The sequence below is a fragment of the Ictalurus furcatus genome, chromosome 16 (assembly GCF_023375685.1).
Source record: "Ictalurus furcatus strain D&B chromosome 16, Billie_1.0, whole genome shotgun sequence".
NCBI classification, from domain to species: Eukaryota; Metazoa; Chordata; class Actinopteri; order Siluriformes; family Ictaluridae; genus Ictalurus; species Ictalurus furcatus.
The window spans coordinates 4,072,336-4,090,118 of record NC_071270.1 but is presented as its reverse complement, the minus strand read 5'-3'; the positions used below and the strand labels follow the sequence as shown (position 1 = coordinate 4,090,118).

The window sequence follows — 17,783 nt, the reverse complement described above, 5'->3', positions numbered from 1 at the left end:
TCATGTCATACATTGAAGGTAAAGTTACCACAGCTTACATAAAACAAAACTTTAGGCTACTAGCTAAGAATGTTGAAATGGAGAATTGACCATAATCGTATGTGTTTACTGATACAATTACAGATAAGCCAGAGAGGATAGTGGAGGAAGAGAGAACAGGAGATAGAGAAGGAAAGGAGACAGAAGAAGCAGATAACATAGACATTAAAGATGAGGGAGACCTAAACAGAGGGCAGCGAATGTTGCACGAGGCAACAGGGAACATCCCAACTGAACTTATAATCTTCCTTCCTTCTTCAGTGATGATATTTTCTAAGCTTTATCCCTTACATGCAAGAAAAAAAAATGCATGGAAACAGTCATTTAGGAGTATGTTTTTAAAAGTTATAGAGAAGAATCTGGACTCCGCCTCATATGATTAATAGTCCAGGTAACACCCTTGAAGAGTACCACCAGAAGTGAGAGTATTGTCATTGTAAGAGATATGAAGATGTTTTAGACAGAAAACACATTTGACAAAGCAGTGGTGACAGCACATGTTTTTCTCTTTCATATCTGAGCTTTAAAATGAGTTTTAAAAAAAACCCTAAAGAAATAAATAAGGCAGAAAGTAGCATCTGAAATATCCAGCAAACATAAAAAAGTAACCTTCCACAGCACACAGTACAATACACTAATGCACTCATATATTTTACTTAAAATGGCTTATTGTGTATTCAGGAGAGCACTGCTAGGGTCGTCCAAGCACATATTTCCCCGTATTCTAAAATATATCCAGAAGTTCAACAAAGCCAAATGAATACCATTATGTCCTTAGCCACGAATGACATTGAGGAGTTCAAAGATTACTTCAAATGCTCTGATTATGAAGTATTCAGTGCAGCCACTGGCCTTGATGCCAATACCAAAATGGGAATATCTGTGTATAGCCCAAAACTGTAACTTGGTTTAGTACCAAGGAAAACGGTGAATAAATGTTTGTCTTAACAAAAGACAATCAATGACATAAATACAAGGGCATTTATACATCTATAACACTCTTCCCACTCCCGTTAATTTTTTTCAGTAACCAGCATAATGTTGCAAGCATGCCTGATGCCATATTTACAAAACGTAGATGCTACTACTTCAATTACCATTTTTAAAAAATTACAACTGTACCCCAAAACAGACTCATTATTCTTATCACGGGTAACAAAATGCAGAAAAAACTGTATTCTGTTTTTAGGACACGGTTTTCTCACCTCATCATCATCAGTTGTATTGTTAAGTGTAATCAAACTTGCAGCTAACGTTTCATTCTGGCCCATTTTCAAAGTTCCACCAGCAGTAAGTGTGCTGTCATTGTAAGATGTGATGAACTTGAAGTCACTGGTGCGGGATCCTGTTGTAAGATACGTGTCATAATTGTAAGAACTGCGGAGAGTTCCAGCTCCCTCCACCTCTGCATAGTTAGGAGGGAGATACGCGCTGGGAATGGCGACTGCTCCATCAAACAACAGTCTGGGCTTTCTCCTGTGGCAAAACTTCACAGCCAGGATCAGAATAATGAAAGTCAGAAAGAAGGTGGACACGGAAACTAGCGCAATGATCAAATAAAAAGTCAGTTTGGAATTGCTCTCTTCATAAGTCATGTCTTTAAGTTCTGGAACTTCAGCAAGATTATCAGAAATCAGTAAATATACAGAACAGGTAGCAGAGAGAGGCGGCTGACCGTTATCTTTCACTGAGATAACAAGGTTCTGTTTCATGCTGTCAGATTCAGTAATGTCCCTTTGAGCCTTGATCTCTCCACTATGGAGACCGATAGTGAAAAGTCCCGGATCAGTAGATTTGACAATCTGATAGAACAGCCATGCGTTCTGTCCAGAGTCAGCATCCACAGCGATCACTTTGGAGACCAGAGAGCCAGAGAGAGCAGCTTTAGGGACCATCTCAGTCATTAAAGTCTTTCCTTCTGGAGCAGGGTATAATATCTGTGGAGAGTTATCATTCTCATCTGATATGAACACACTCACAGTCACGTTGCTGCTGAGTGGAGGAGAACCATTGTCTCTGGCTACAACTTGGACTTTAAAGTTTCTGAACTTTTCATAGTCAAATGACCTCACAGCATGGATCACTCCTGTATCTGAGTTAATGGATAATAATGAGGACACTGCAACACCGTTTATCTCACTGGGTACCAGAGAATACAGCACTGTACCATTCTGTCTCCAGTCTGGGTCTCTTGCAGTAACAGAACTAATAGAGGTTCCTGGTTTGTTATTTTCCATCACATATGCAGTGTAGGATTGCTGTTCAAATACAGGAGGATTGTCATTGATGTCTGATACAGATAGATGAATAGTCATGGATGATGATAAAGGTGGAGAGCCTCCATCAGTAGCAGTGATGGTTATATTATAATCTGCCTCTGTCTCTCGATCCAGGGGATTTGTGTTAATTAGAGAAAAATAGTTCTTAATAGATGGATTTAATTTAAAAGGAACATTTCCTTGAATTGAACAATGAATCTGTCTGTTATCACCAGAGTCTTTATCCTGAATATTAATAATGGCTATTTCAGTGCCTACAATAGTGTTCTCCAATACAGGATTGTTTAAAGATGTTAGAATAATCTTTGGAGCATTGTCGTTTTCATCAGTAATATCTATAATAACACTTGCAGTCGATGCTAAGCCAGATCCATCTTTGGCTTGAACTCTAATTTCGTAATTCTTTTCTTCCTCATAATCTATAACTCCGTTTACCTTAATTTGTCCAGTGAGTTTATCAATAGAAAATAATTGTGCTGCGTTATTAGTAATGCGACTGAATTCATAAGTGACTGCACCGTTTGCTCCTTCATCTGCATCTTCTGCGCTCACAGTAACGACTTCTGTTCCGATCGGAGCGTTTTCAGCTAAAACGACTTTATATACAGGCTGACTGAACACTGGAACATTATCATTAGCATCTAGCACAGTGACGTGTATAACAGCAGTCCCTGATCTTTGAGGAATCCCGCCATCCACTGCGGTAAGAATCAAGTCAATATCCTTCTGGTGTTCGCGATCCAGCTCTTTCTCCAACACAAGCTCTGCGTATTTACCCCTCTCGGTGTTTCCTTCCACAGACAAAACGAAATGGTCGTTCTTTTCTAGCGAATATCCATTAACTCCGTTTTGTCCGATATCATAATCATGAGCTTCATCCAAACGGAAGCGCTGCCCTTTTATAGCGGACTCCTGGATTTCAAAAGAAATGCGATCATTAGCAAATTTAGGCGCATTGTCATTAATATCCTGAATATTCACAGAAATGCGATGCACCTCAAGCGGATTGGACAAAACGAGCTCATAATTTAAGATGCAGGTAATCCTTGAACCACAAAGCATATCTCTGTCGATTCTCTCCACTACGATCAAATCTCCAGAATTCAGATTTATGTCGATATACCGTTTACTGCTGTCTTCAGTGTTTATTCGCGCCTTACGCGCTGATAAACTTTGAGCTCCGACTCCGACGTCTTTTGCAATATTTCCGACCACATACTGACGCCTGGTTTCCTCTGGAACAGAATAGCTCAGATCTCCTCGTGCAGCGGGGAAAAGAAAGAAAAGGAGCACTGATGTGAGGAGAGTAGACAGCAGAACTGAAAGCTTCCTGCGTCCCATATCTTCAGAATTCAAATCCTCACTCCCGAATAATTCAACCTAACGTTGTTGTATTGATGTAGTCCGCAAAATTTGCCAAAAAATCTTTCCTGGAAGAGAACGATTCGATTACTCCATTTTGTGGGCAGCTTGCTCTTGGCGTCACTGATGTCTGCAGATGAATATTTCAGAGGTGGGAGGAAATTCTCCACACTACGTGGATGTGATGGTGAACAGCGACGCTTTGAGTATATTGTGTTTACTACAAGTATATATAAGCCAAATATTTATGGAATGTAAGCATATAGTATTCACCCTTTCGGCTCTTTTTGACTGTGGAGATAATTTACCGATTATAACAACATCAAATGGATTTTTTTGTGTGTGTCTTGTATTTTTTTTTTTTTTTGCTTCACTGTGTGAGAAATAATAATTGATCTGGATGAACAGTTGCTAAACGCACACTAAAAAAAAGAAAACTTGACTTAACTTAAAGTTTCAAGGCAAGCTGCTGCACAGCTGTTTTGAGATGTAAGACGAAAAGATAAATTGGAGTAAAACATGCTTTATCATTATTGTTGTTGTTGTTAATAATAATACTAATACTATTATTATTATTATTATTATTATTATTATTATTATTATTATTGTTGTTGTTGTTGTTGTTGTTTAATATTTAAAAAAAATTATTAATGTATGAGCGAAGTAAATTAACATTTACATTTGAAGTGTCCTAACCTAAGCAGGAAAGCAGAGTAAACAGAGGAGAAGCGTGTTTCAGCACCAGGGACAGCTCTCATCCAGTCGCTCTGTTGAGATTAGTTTCAGCTCTTACACTTGTTACATGAAAACACCCACACACACACACACCCACACACACACACACACACACACACACACACACGCACACACACATTAGAGAAGGTAGTGGTATGTGCATATGTGTTTGTTCACGTTAGCTTTAAAATGACAAAAATAAATAAATAAATAAATAAATAAATAAACAAGGCAGAAATTAACATGTTATATCCAATGAACATCAAAAAGTAACCTGCCACAGCACAGAGAACAATACACTAATGCACTGATGTATTTGACTTAAAAGGGCTGATGGGGAGACCAAGCACACAACATCTTTTCATATTCCAAAATATAACCAGAAGTTCAACAAATCAAAACAAAAACTATCATGTCCTCAGCCACATATGACATTGAGGAGTTTATAGACTATTTCAAAAGCTCTTAGTAAGATGTATTCAGTGCAGCCACTGGCCTTGACATCAATACCAAAATGGAAGTATGTGTGTATCACCAACACACTTAAACTCCACAAACAGTGTTTGGTTTAGAAGCAAGGAAAACAGGAATAAATATCTGCAGCAAGAAAAGACCAAAATCAAGTCCAAAAAGAAATAGCAACAAAGAAGAAAAACACCACAAGGACACTTATTAATCCACAAATCACTTCCCACTCCCCTTTCTTTTTTTAAGTATACAGTATACTGTTGAAAACATGCTTGATGCAAAATTGACCAAAATCAGATGCCACTACCTATATGATCATGAAATAAAATATACATCTGAACCAAAATGAGACACATTATTCTCAATACTGGTTAGAACATGAAAAAAATGCATTCTGGTGAATTAAGAAGAAATTGCACTAAAATTCCATTTTGATGTCACCACCACAACTATGAATAAATGTGCTTATGAATCTGACATAAGAACAGAATGAAGTTTCCTCACCTCATCTTCATTGTTAAGTGTAATCAAGCTTGCAGCTAACGTTTCATTCTGGCCCATTTTCAGAGTTCCACCAGCAGAAAGTGTGCTGTCATTGTAAGATGTGATGAACTTGAAGTCACTGGTGCGTGATCCTGTTGTTAGATACGTGTCATAATTGTAAGAACTGCGGAGAGTTCCAGCTCCCTCCACCTCTGCATAGTTGGGAGGGAGATACGCGCTTGGAATGGCGACTGCTCCATCAAACAACAGTCTGGGCTTTCTCCTGTGGCAAAACCTCACAGCCAGGATCAGAATAATGAAAGTCAGAAAGAAGGTGGACACGGAAACTAGCGCGATGATCAAATAAAAAGTCAGTTTGGAATTGCTCTCTTCATAAGTCATGTCTTTAAGTTCTGGAACTTCAGCAAGATTATCAGAAATCAGTAAATATACAGAACAGGTAGCAGAGAGAGGCGACTGACCGTTATCTTTCACTGAGATAACAAGGTTCTGTTTCATGCTGTCAGATTCAGTAATGTCCCTCTGAGCCCTGATCTCTCCACTATGGAGACCGATAATGAAAAGTCCCGGATCAGTAGATTTGACAATCTGATAGGACAGCCACGCGTTCTGTCCAGAGTCAGCGTCCACAGCGATCACTTTGGAGACCAGAGAGCCAGAGAGAGCAGCTTTAGGGACCATCTCAGTCATTAAAGACTTTCCCTCTGGAGCAGGGTATAATATCTGTGGAGAGTTATCATTCTCATCTGATATGAACACACTCACAGTCACATTACTGCTGAGTGGAGGAGAACCATTGTCTCTGGCTACAACCTGGACTTTAAAGCTTCTGAACTTTTCATAGTCAAATGACCTCACAGCATGGATCACTCCTGTATCTGAGTTAATGGATAATAATGAGGACACTGCAACACCGTTTATCTCACTGGGTACCAGAGAATACAGTACTGTACCGTTTTGTCTCCAGTCTGGGTCTCTTGCAGTAACAGAACAAATAGAGGTGCCTGGTTTGTTATTTTCCATCACATATGCAGTGTAGGATTGCTGTTCAAATACAGGAGGATTGTCATTGATGTCTGATACAGATAGATGAATAGTCATGGATGAGGATAAAGGTGGAGAGCCTCCATCAGTAGCAGTGATTGTTATATTATAATCTGCCTCTGTCTCTCGATCCAGGGGATTTGTGTTAATTAGAGAAAAATAGTTCTTAATAGATGGATTTAATTTAAAAGGAACATTTCCCTGAATTGAACAATGAATCTGTCTGTTGTCACCAGAGTCTTTATCCTGAACATTAATAATGGCTACTTCAGTGCCTACAATAGTGTTCTCCAGTACAGGATTGTTTAAAGATGTTAGAATAATCTTTGGAGCATTGTCATTTTCATCAGTAACATCTATAATAACACTTGCAGTCGATGCTAAGCCAGATCCATCTTTAGCCTGGACTCCAAATTCATAATACTTTTCCTCTTCATAATCAATAACTCCATTTACCTTAATTTGTCCTGTGAGTTTATCAATAGAAAATAATTGTGCTGCATTATGAGCTATATGGCTAAATTCATATGAAACTTCGCCGTTTGCTCCTTCATCTGCATCTTCTGCGCTCACAGTAACGACTTCTGTTCCTATCGGTGCGTTTTCAGCTAAAACGACTTTATATACAGGCTGACTGAACACCGGGATATTGTCATTAGCATCTAGCACAGAGATGTGTATAACAGCAGTCCCTGATCTCTGAGGAATCCCGCCATCCACTGCGGTAAGAATCAAGTCAATATCTTTCTGTTGTTCGCGATCCAGCTCTTTCTCCAACACAAGCTCTGCGTATTTCCGTCCATTTTTATTTTCTTGTACAGACAAAACGAAATGGTCGTTCTTTTCTAGCGAATATCCATTAACTCCATTTTGTCCGATATCATAATCATGAGCTTCATCCAAACGGAAGCGCTGCCCTTTTATAGCGGACTCCTGGATTTCAAAAGAAATGCGATCATTAGCAAATTTAGGCGCATTGTCATTAATATCCTGAATATTCACAGAAATGCGATGCACCTCAAGCGGATTGGATAAAACGAGCTCATAATTTAAGATGCAGGTAATCCTTGAACCACAAAGCATATCTCTGTCGATTCTCTCCACTACGATCAAATCTCCAGAATTCAGATTTATGTCGATATACCGTTTACTGCTGTCTTCAGTGTTTATTCGCGCCTTACGCGCTGATAAACTTTGAGCTCCGACTCCGACGTCTTTTGCAATATTTCCGACCACATACTGACGCCTGGTTTCCTCTGGAACAGAATAGCTCAGATCTCCTCGTGCAGCGGGGAAAAGAAAGAAAAGGAGCACTGATGTGAGGAGAGTAGACAGCAGAACTGAAAGCTTCCTGCGTCCCATATCTTCAGAATTCAAATCCTCACTCCCGAATAATTCAACCTAACGTTGTTGTATTGATGTAGTCTACAAAATTTGCCAATAAATCTCCACTGGAAGAGAACGATTCGATTACTCCATTTTGTGGGCAGCTTGCTCTTGTCGTCACTGATGTCTGCAGATGAATATTTCAGAGGTGGGAGGAAATTCTCCACACTACGTGGATGTGATGGTGAACAGCGACGCTTTGAGTATATTGTTTTTACTACAAGTATACAAAAGCCAAATATTTATGGAATGTAAGCATATAGTATTCACCCTTTCGGCTCTTTTTGACTTTGGAGATAATTTACCGACTATAACAACATCAAATGGATTTTTTTTCTTGTGTCTTGTTTTTTTTTTTTTTTTTTTTTTGTGCTGCACTGCGTGAGAAATAATAAATGACCTGAAAGAACAGTTGCTAAACACACACTGTAAAAAAATGAAAAGTTGACTTAATTTAAAGTTTCAAGGCAACCTGCTGCACAGCTGTTTTGAGATGTAAGACGAAAACATAAATTGGAGTGCCTTATTATTATTGTTTATACTTTATTGTTTATACCTTTATACGTTATTATATTGTTTTTTTTACATTATAATATTGTTTATTCCTTATTATTATTGCTGTATACAATTATTAGTATTATTGTAACATGCCTTATTATTATTGTTCTTGTTGTTGTTAATAAAACTAATCATATTATTATTATTATTATTATTATTATTATTATTATTGTTGTTGTTGTTGTTGTTGTTTTTGTTGTTGTTGTTTAATATTTAAATTTTTATTCATTTTTAAATTAATGTATGATTTATGTATGTGACAAGCAAATTAACATTTACATTTAAAGTGTCCTAACATAAGCAGGAAAACAGAGTAAACAGAGGAGAAGCGTGTTTTAGTGCCAGGGACAGCTCTCATTCAGTCGCTATGTTGAGCTTAGTTTCAGCTCTTACACTTATTACATAAACACACACACACACACATTAGAGAAGGTAGTGGTATGAGCATATGTGTTTGTTCACATGTGAGCTTTAAAATGACAAATATATATATATATATAAGGCAGAAATGAACATCTGTAATATCCAGCAAACATAGCAAACATTACAAAGTAATGTGCCACAGCACAGAGAACAATGCACTAATGCACTGATGCATTTGAATTAAAAGAGCTGATAGGGGAGTCCAAGCACACAACATCTTTCCATATTCCAAAATAAAACCAGAAGTTCAACAAAACAAAACAAAAACTATCATGTCCTCAACCACATATGACATTGAGGAGTTTATAGACTATTTCAAAAGCTCTGAGTAAAGTGTATTCTGTGCCGCCACTGGCCTTGACATCAATACCAAAATGGAAATATGTGTGTATCCCCAACACACTTAATCTCCACAAACAGAGTTTGGTTTAGAAGCAAGGAAAACATGAATAAATATCTGCAGTAAGAAAAGACCAAAATCAAGTCAAAAAAGAAATAGGAACAAATAAGAAAAACACCACAAGGACACTTATTAATCCACGACTCACTTCCCACTCCCCTTTCTATTTTTTTAAGTATACAGTATACTGTTGAAAACATGGTTGATGCAAAATTGACCAAAATCAGATGCCATTACCTATATGATCATGAAATAAAATCTACATCTGAACCAGAATGAGACACATTATTCTCAACACTAGTTTGAACATGGAAAAAATGCATTCTGCTGAATTAAGAAGAAATTGCATTAAAATTCCATTTTGATGTCACCACCACAACTATGAATAAATGTGCTTATGAATCTGACATAAGAACAGGATGAAGTTTTCTCACCTCATCATCATTGTTAAGTGTAATCAAGCTTGCAGCTAACGTTTCATTCTGGCCCATTTTCAGAGTTCCACCAGCAGTAAGAGTGCTGTCATTGTAAGATGTGATGAACTTGAAGTCACTGGTGCGGGATCCTGTTGTTAGATACATGTCATAATTGTAAGAACTGCGGAGAGTTCCAGCTCCCTCCACCTCTGCATAGTTAGGAGGGAGATACGTGCTTGGAATGGCGACTGCTCCATCAAACAACAGTCTGGGCTTTCTCCTGTGGCAAAACCTCACAGCCAGGATCAGAATAATGAAAGTCAGAAAGAAGGTGGACACGGAAACTAGTGCGATGATCAAATAAAAAGTCAGTTTGGAATTGCTCTCTTCATAAGTCATGTCTTTAAGTTCTGGAACTTCAGCAAGATTATCAGAAATCAGTAAATATACAGAACAGGTAGAGGAGAGAGGGGGCTGTCCGTTATCTTTCACTGAGATTACAAGGTTCTGTTTCATGCTGTCAGATTCAGTAATGTCCCTCTGAGCCCTGATCTCTCCACTATGGAGACCGATAGAGAAAAGTCCCGGATCAGTAGATTTGACAATCTGATAGGACAGCCACGCGTTCTGTCCAGTGTCAGCATCCACAGCGATCACTTTGGAGAGCAGAGAGCCAGAGAGAGCAGCTTTAGGGACCATCTCAGTCATTAAAGACTTTCCCTCTGGAGCAGGGTATAATATCTGTGGAGAGTTATCATTCTCATCTGATATGAACACACTCACAGTCACGTTGCTGCTGAGTGGAGGAGAACCATTGTCTCTGGCTACAACCTGGACTTTAAAGTTTCTGAACTTTTCATAGTCAAATGACCTCACAGCATGGATCACTCCTGTATCTGAGTTAATGGATAATAATGAGGACACTGCAATACCATTTATCTCACTGGGTACCAGAGAATACAGCACTGTACCATTCTGTCTCCAGTCTGGGTCTGTTGCAGTAACAGAACTAATAGCGGTTCCTGGTTTGTTATTTTCCATCACATATGCAGTGTTGGATTGCTGTTCAAATACAGGAGGATTGTCATTCATATCTGATACAGATAGATGAATAGTCATGGATGAGGATAAAGGTGGAAAGCCTCCATCAGTAGCAATAATAGTTATATTGTAATCTTCTTCCATCTCTCGATCCAGCATGCTTGTGGTTACCAATGAAAAATAATTCTTGATCGATGGATTTAATTTAAACGGAACATTCCCCTGAATTGAACAACGGATCTGTCGATTATCTCCTGAATCTCTATCCTGAACATTAATAATGGCCACGTCAGTGCCCACAATGACATTCTCAGCTAGAGGATTATTTAAAGATTTCAGAATAATTTTAGGAGCATTGTCATTGACATCAGTAATATCTATAATAACACTTGCAGTCGACGCTAACCCAGATCCATCTTTAGCCTGGACTCCAATTTCATAATACTTTTCCTCTTCATAGTCGATATCGCCATTTACCTTAATTTGTCCTGTGAGTTTAGCAATAGTAAATAATTGTGCTGCGTTATCTGGAATGCGACTAAATTCATAAGTGACTGCACCGTTTGCTCCTTCATCTGCATCTTCTGCGCTCACAGTCACGACTTCTGTTCCTATCGGTGCGTTTTCAGCTAAAACGACTTTATATACAGGCTGACTGAACATCGGAACATTATCATTAGCATCTAGCACAGTGATGTGTATAACAGCAGTCCCTGATCTCTGAGGAATCCCGCCATCCACTGCGGTAAGAATCAAGTCAATATCCTTCTGTTGTTCGCGATCAAGCTCTTTCTCCAACACAAGCTCTGCGTATTTCCGTCTGTTTTTATTTTCTTGTACAGACAAAACGAAATGGTCGTTCATCTTCATCGAATAGGCGTTGACTCCGTTTTGTCCGATATCAGAATCGTGAGCTTCATCCAAACGGAAGCGCTGCCCTTTATCAGCGGACTCGTGAATTTCTAGGGTTATGCGCTCATTAAGAAATTTTGGCGCATTGTCATTAATATCCTGAATATTCAGAGAAATGCGATGTAGTTCCAGTGGATTTTCTAAGACGAGCTCATAATTCAGGATGCAGTTTAGTCTCGAACCACAAAGCTTTTCCCGGTCTATTGTCTCTGAAACGATCAATTCTCCAGTATTAAAATTAATATCCACATACCGCTTGCTGCTATCCTCTGTTTCAACTCGGGCATTTCGTGTTTTTAATGTTGTAGCATCTATTCCGCGATCCTTTGCAATGTTTCCAATAACATACCGATGTTTCGTTTCCTCCTGTACTGTGTAGCTCAAATCTCCACAAACGGCGCTCTGATTGAAGAAGACAGCTGAGAAAAATCCTAATAATACACACGAAACAGCTCTATTCTTCATATTCCCAAAGCTTGATGACATCGTCACGACTTCAAAATATGTCGAGAATAAAGCTGTTCAAAAAGAGATATTCGATGCCTGCGTATGTGTTTCCTAAGAACGGCTGTTATATCTCGCTGTAATCGTTTTTTTGTTTCTGCTGCAAGACCGACCTCTGAGTACATATTTAACAGAAGGATCGTGTGGGGATCCCTGTGTTTCCTACAGGTAAAGAGCGACACTCTGAGTATTTTTCAGTTATTACAGTTTTATTGAACCGTTTCTTATGAATTGTCTCCAGTTTCCCAGTAATGTCGAAACAAAGGAAAAAGTCGCGTTGATAAACTGCTAGATTGTTTCTGGTGCCTTTGAAAGACTAAACTCTCATCCAGCTGCAAACCACTGTCCAAAGGTCCAAAGCAGTGGTTCTACAGACATCGTACTGGTTAGATAAATAACAAAAAAAGTATTCTGTCCTTTAAAACAAATTAAATTGTTCAAGTATTCTGATAACCCTCAAAATGAGTCTCATGTTACATCATAAACATGTAGAGAAAAATATTCAACATTATAATTCTTCCTAACTGAGAAAGACATTATGTTTTCACCTAAATATTTTGATGAAAAGAAGAGATGAGGCTCAGTTTAGTTGGACAGCATTTTTCTGCATGGACATCTGAGCAATCACTCACTTCACCAACATAATCATAGGAAAAATATTAAATGGAGTTATTTAATAGTATAAAAGTATATAAAAGTAGTAATTTTGTACTGCAGTAGATGTCACACCTAAAAAGCAGAATGACAGTGTGCTAACAAGTTGGGCTGCTGTAGCATAGAGAAATCACCGCATCAAGTCAGTGGTCAGTGTGCGACAAAATAACTAAAATGTACAACCCAGTGTGATGAATCAGTATATGCAATGAACTGAAGACTAATCTGAACCATACAAAGTACTGCACCACATCTGTAGTACGAATTGTGAAACATACTGTGACATTTTGCTATAAAGAAAAAGGATTGTGATGGTTATAAGCATTTGCTGTGGACTTGCATTCAAAATGGCATGTGCCTGCAGCATATATAGTATCCAACAAATCACAAAGAGCACTTTTGACACTGAGAGTTGCAGTAAACATCACAGTGAGTGTCAAATAATCTATTCAATTTATGAAGAAATTGGAAGGTCATTCACGTTGTGTATGTAAATGGACAAAGTGGATTTCACAATGATCAGCTAGTCCAAAAACAAAGTATCAATATGGAAACAAAGATATATTTACTGGCAACATAATAGCAGCTTATAAAAATGAATAAAACTGCAAAGAAATGAAATGGTATAAAGAAGAGATCAAATTTAAATAATAACATTGATAGGAACACCACAACCAGATTTAAGGACAGGTACATTTTCTTACCTCATGTTCCTCTCCTGTATTGTTAAGTGAAATCAAGCTCGCAGCTAAGGTTTCATTTTGGGCCATTTTCAGAGTTCCACCAGCAGTAAGAGTGCTGCCATTGTAAGATGTGATGAATTTGAAGTCACTGGTGCGGGATCCTGTTGTTAGATACGTGTCATAATTGTAAGAACTGCGGAGAGTTCCAGCTCCCTCGACCTCTGCATAGTTAGGAGGGAGATACGAGCTGGGAATGGCAACTGCTCCATCAAATAACAGTCTGGGCTTTCTGCTGTGGCAAAACCTCACAGCGAGGATCAGAATAATGAAAGTCAGAAAGAAGGTGGACACGGAAACTAGTGCGATGATCAAATAAAAAGTCAGTTTGGAATTGCTCTCTTCATAAGTCATGTCTTTAAGTTCTGGAACTTCAGCAAGATTGTCAGAAATCAGTAAATATACAGAACAGGTAGCAGAGAGAGGTGGCTGACCGTTATCTTTCACTGAGATAACAAGGTTCTGTTTCATGCTGTCAGATTCAGTAATGTCCCTCTGAGCCCTGATCTCTCCACTATGGAGACCGATAGTGAAAAGTCCCGGATCAGTAGATTTGACAATTTGATAGGACAGCCACGCGTTCTGTCCAGAGTCAGCATCCACAGCGATCACTTTGGAGACCAGAGAGCCAGAGAGAGCAGCTTTAGGGACCATCTCAGTCATTAAAGACTTTCCCTCTGGAGCAGGGTATAATATCTGTGGAGAGTTATCATTCTCATCTGATATGAACACACTCACAGTCACGTTGCTGCTGAGTGGAGGAGAACCATTGTCTCTGGCTACAACCTGGACTTTAAAGTTTCTGAACTTTTCATAGTCAAATGACCTCACAGCATGGATCACGCCTGTATCTGAGTTAATGGATAATAATGAGGACACTGCAACACCGTTTATCTCACTGGGTAACAGAGAATACAGTACTGTACCGTTCTGCCTCCAGTCTGGGTCTCTTGCAGTAACAGAAGTAATAGCGGTTCCTGGTTTGTTATTTTCCATCACATATGCAGTGTAGGATTGCTGTTTAAATACAGGAGAATTGTCATTGATATCTGATACACATAGATGAATAGCCATGGATGAGGATAAAGGTGGAGAGCCTCCATCAGTAGCAGTGATAGTTATATTGTAATCTTCTTCCATCTCTCGATCGAGCATGCTTGTTGTTACCAGTGAAAAATAGTTCTTGATGGATGGATTTAATTTAAAAGGAACATTCCCCTGAATTGAACAACTGATATGTCGATTATCTCCTGAATCTTTATCCTGAACATTTATTATTGCCACCTCAGTGCCCACAATAACATTCTCAGGTAGAGGATTATTCAGAGATTTCAAAATAATTTTGGGAACATTATCATTTACATCAGTAATTTCTATAATAAGACTTGCAGTCGATGCTAAACCAAAGCCATCTTTAGCCTTGACACCAACTTCATAATACTTTTCCTCCTCGTAGTCGATATCGCCATTTACCTTAATTTGTCCTGTAAGTTTATCAATAATAAATAATTGTGCAGCGTTATCCGGAATGTGACTGAATTCATAAGTGACTGCACCGTTTGGTCCTTCATCTGCATCTTCTGCGCTCACAGTAACGACTTCTGTTCCTATTGGTGCGTTTTCAGCTAAAAAGACTTTATATACAGGCTGACTGAACACCGGAACATTATCATTAGCATCTAGCACAGTGATGTGTATAACAGCAGTCCCTGATCTCTGAGGAATCCCGCCATCCACTGCGGTAAGAATCAAGTCAATATCCTTCTGTTGTTCGCGATCCAGCTCTTTTTCCAACACAAGCTCTGCATATTTCCGTCCGTTTTTATCTTGTACAGATAACATAAAATGATTATTGTTTCCGAGTGAATAGACGTTGACTCCGTTTTGTCCGATATCAGAATCGTGAGCTTCATCCAAACGGAGGCGTTGCCCTTTATCAGCGGACTCGCGGATTTCAAAGCTAATTCTCTCATTAAGAAATTTTGGCGCATTGTCATTAATATCCTGAATATTCAGAGAAATGCGATGTAGTTCCAGTGGATTTTCTAAGACGAGTTCATAATTCAGGATGCAGTTTAGTCTCGAACCACAAAGCTTTTCCCGGTCTATTGTCTCTGAAACGATCAATTCTCCAGTATTAAAATTAATATCCACATACCGCTTGCTGCTATCCTCTGTTTCAACTCGGGCCTTTCGTGTTTTTAATTTTGTAGCATCTGTTCCGAGATCCTTTGCAATGTTTCCAATCACATAAGGCGCCTTCGTTTCCTCTGGAACTGTGTAGCTCAGGTCTCCGTGAGCGACAGGAAAAAGGACGGACAGAAGCGCCATGAGTAGAGAAGACAACGGGACTGAAAGCATCCTGCATCCCATATTTGAAGAGCTGAAAATCCTCACTCGGATAATTCCAGTTAACGCTGCTATATTACTGCAATGTGTAAATATTATTCAAAATCCATTCGCATAAGAGGACAAGTAGATTACATCATTCCGTATAGCGCGTGTTCTTACTGTCGTTGATGTCAGCAGCTGAATATTTACGGGAAGGGCGGAAAGGTTTAGTATTATGTGCAAGTGTCGGTCAACAGCGACACTCTCAGCATTTTGATTTCATTGCAAGTCTAAATTAGACAGCATTTAACTGCAACAACGAATGCATGTAGCATATAGTCTTAGTTATTTTTCTTAACCGTCACTGTATCGTGAAAAGCATTCGGTAAAAATAGCTACATTTTAATCATTTTCTTGTGTGTGTAGTGGAGTACTCGTGCTCTCCACAAGAACTGAGCAGAAGCTGAAAACTCCTGATTTGGAGCAGAGATCAAGTGTTATATCTTTTTCACATTTCTCATATAAAATCAAATATCATTAACAAAATAGCGTTTACTAAAAGACAATAATTTGCAGCAGTCGGTGTCCTTTTCTCTGATTGCTGGAGTCTGTTAGGAGTTAAGGACTTGTCCAAAACGAAAAATTGCAGATTCTTTTATAATTGTTTAAAGAATGTTGGATGAAATAAATAGTACTACTAGAATGTCCAACAAAAACAAGAACTGTAGCGAATTATAAAAGTTATGATTCTCTAAGTTGCATGACTGTGTGAATTTCCTAAATGATGAACGACAGAAGAAGAGATAGAATGACGTCTTAAGCTTCAGCACCATGGAGAGCCACCGGTTATCCCTGACATTACTGTATCTTTTTGGATAATGTTTACGACTTTTAAAGATACATGTGATTATATGTGTTTTATACATAAAAGCAACGAATTCACCTGCAAATCATTAAAAACAAGACTAAACCTGAGATTTCTAAAAGACACTTAAAGCTACTTATTTACATATTTCATTCTTTTTTATGTATTCAGCATGGCAAGCTCCACAAAGTTCTATAAAATCAATATAGGCTTAAATACTGATGCTTCAAATATAATAAAGTGTTTGAAAATCATTAGTTTCATTATCAACACACAGCGACTGAGCACAGATAGAGTTGATGGGAAAAAACAAGGGAAGATGTAACATTTAACTATAATGAAAATGTGCTATCCAGAATCATCATTAACCACTCATCTGAGTGAGTCATTTACATTAGATAATGCTGGAGACAGCAATAAAAGTGTATGACTAGCCCTACACAGCAATTTGGACTAAATATGAAGACACACTCATGATACAGTAGAGCAGAAAATGACCTATTTTACTAGCAGGTAGCTATAGCATGTAGAGTAACCTACAACACACAAAAAGCAGCTATAATACTAACTCATATCACACTGTAGTGCACACTGGGTATCCCCTGATATGTAAATGCAGGAAGTCCACAAGTTGACAATTCAGGTTTCAGCACGTTCAACATGATTTCTTAGTTAAAGCAAGAAATGGAATGAAGAACAACAGAATGAAAATCATCTAATGGAAAAAAAAAATATGCTAAAGGCAATGGGCCAGAATGTGGTGATGAGAGTTTAGCAGCAAAGTAAATTAAAATCTTGTCCCTAGGAAATGTGAATTAATCAGATTTTACGCCACACAAAGTTTATGATTAATGAGAGTAATAATATTTGAGTAATATTTACAGAGAGCAAGTTGTATGTAAATACTTTAAAAATGGCAGTACAAATTGTCACAACTTGTAATTATATGAAGCTTACAAGGCTAAAAATGCAGACTTCATTAATGAATAACAACCAATATTGAAAATGCAGGTTGGTTTTCGCCCACTGTAAATAATAAGTGCCACTCCATCCCACCTTAGATGACAAAAATGTACTTAGTTGAAGCATACCATTGAATTACATTAAAACAATTCAGCACAA

At 38.3% G+C, this 17,783-nt stretch overlaps 1 protein-coding gene across 25 annotated transcripts in view; it reads right to left on the bottom strand.

The window, feature by feature from the left end:
- The window catches only part of LOC128620528 (protocadherin gamma-C5-like), a 197,290-nt gene that overhangs the window by 124,949 nt on the left and 54,558 nt on the right, over positions 1-17,783 (bottom strand). For 3 of the 25 annotated variants that reach the window (XM_053645626.1, XM_053645650.1, XM_053645656.1), the window contains exon 1: positions 5,388-9,622. The exons of 17 other annotated variants lie outside the window; for them this stretch is intronic. In XM_053645626.1, coding sequence (XP_053501601.1) covers positions 5,388-7,793 — 2,406 coding nt within the window. In that variant the 5' untranslated portion in view covers positions 7,794-9,622. 5 more of the 25 variants (XM_053645619.1, XM_053645644.1, XM_053645621.1 and 2 more) reach the window with 3 other exon arrangements.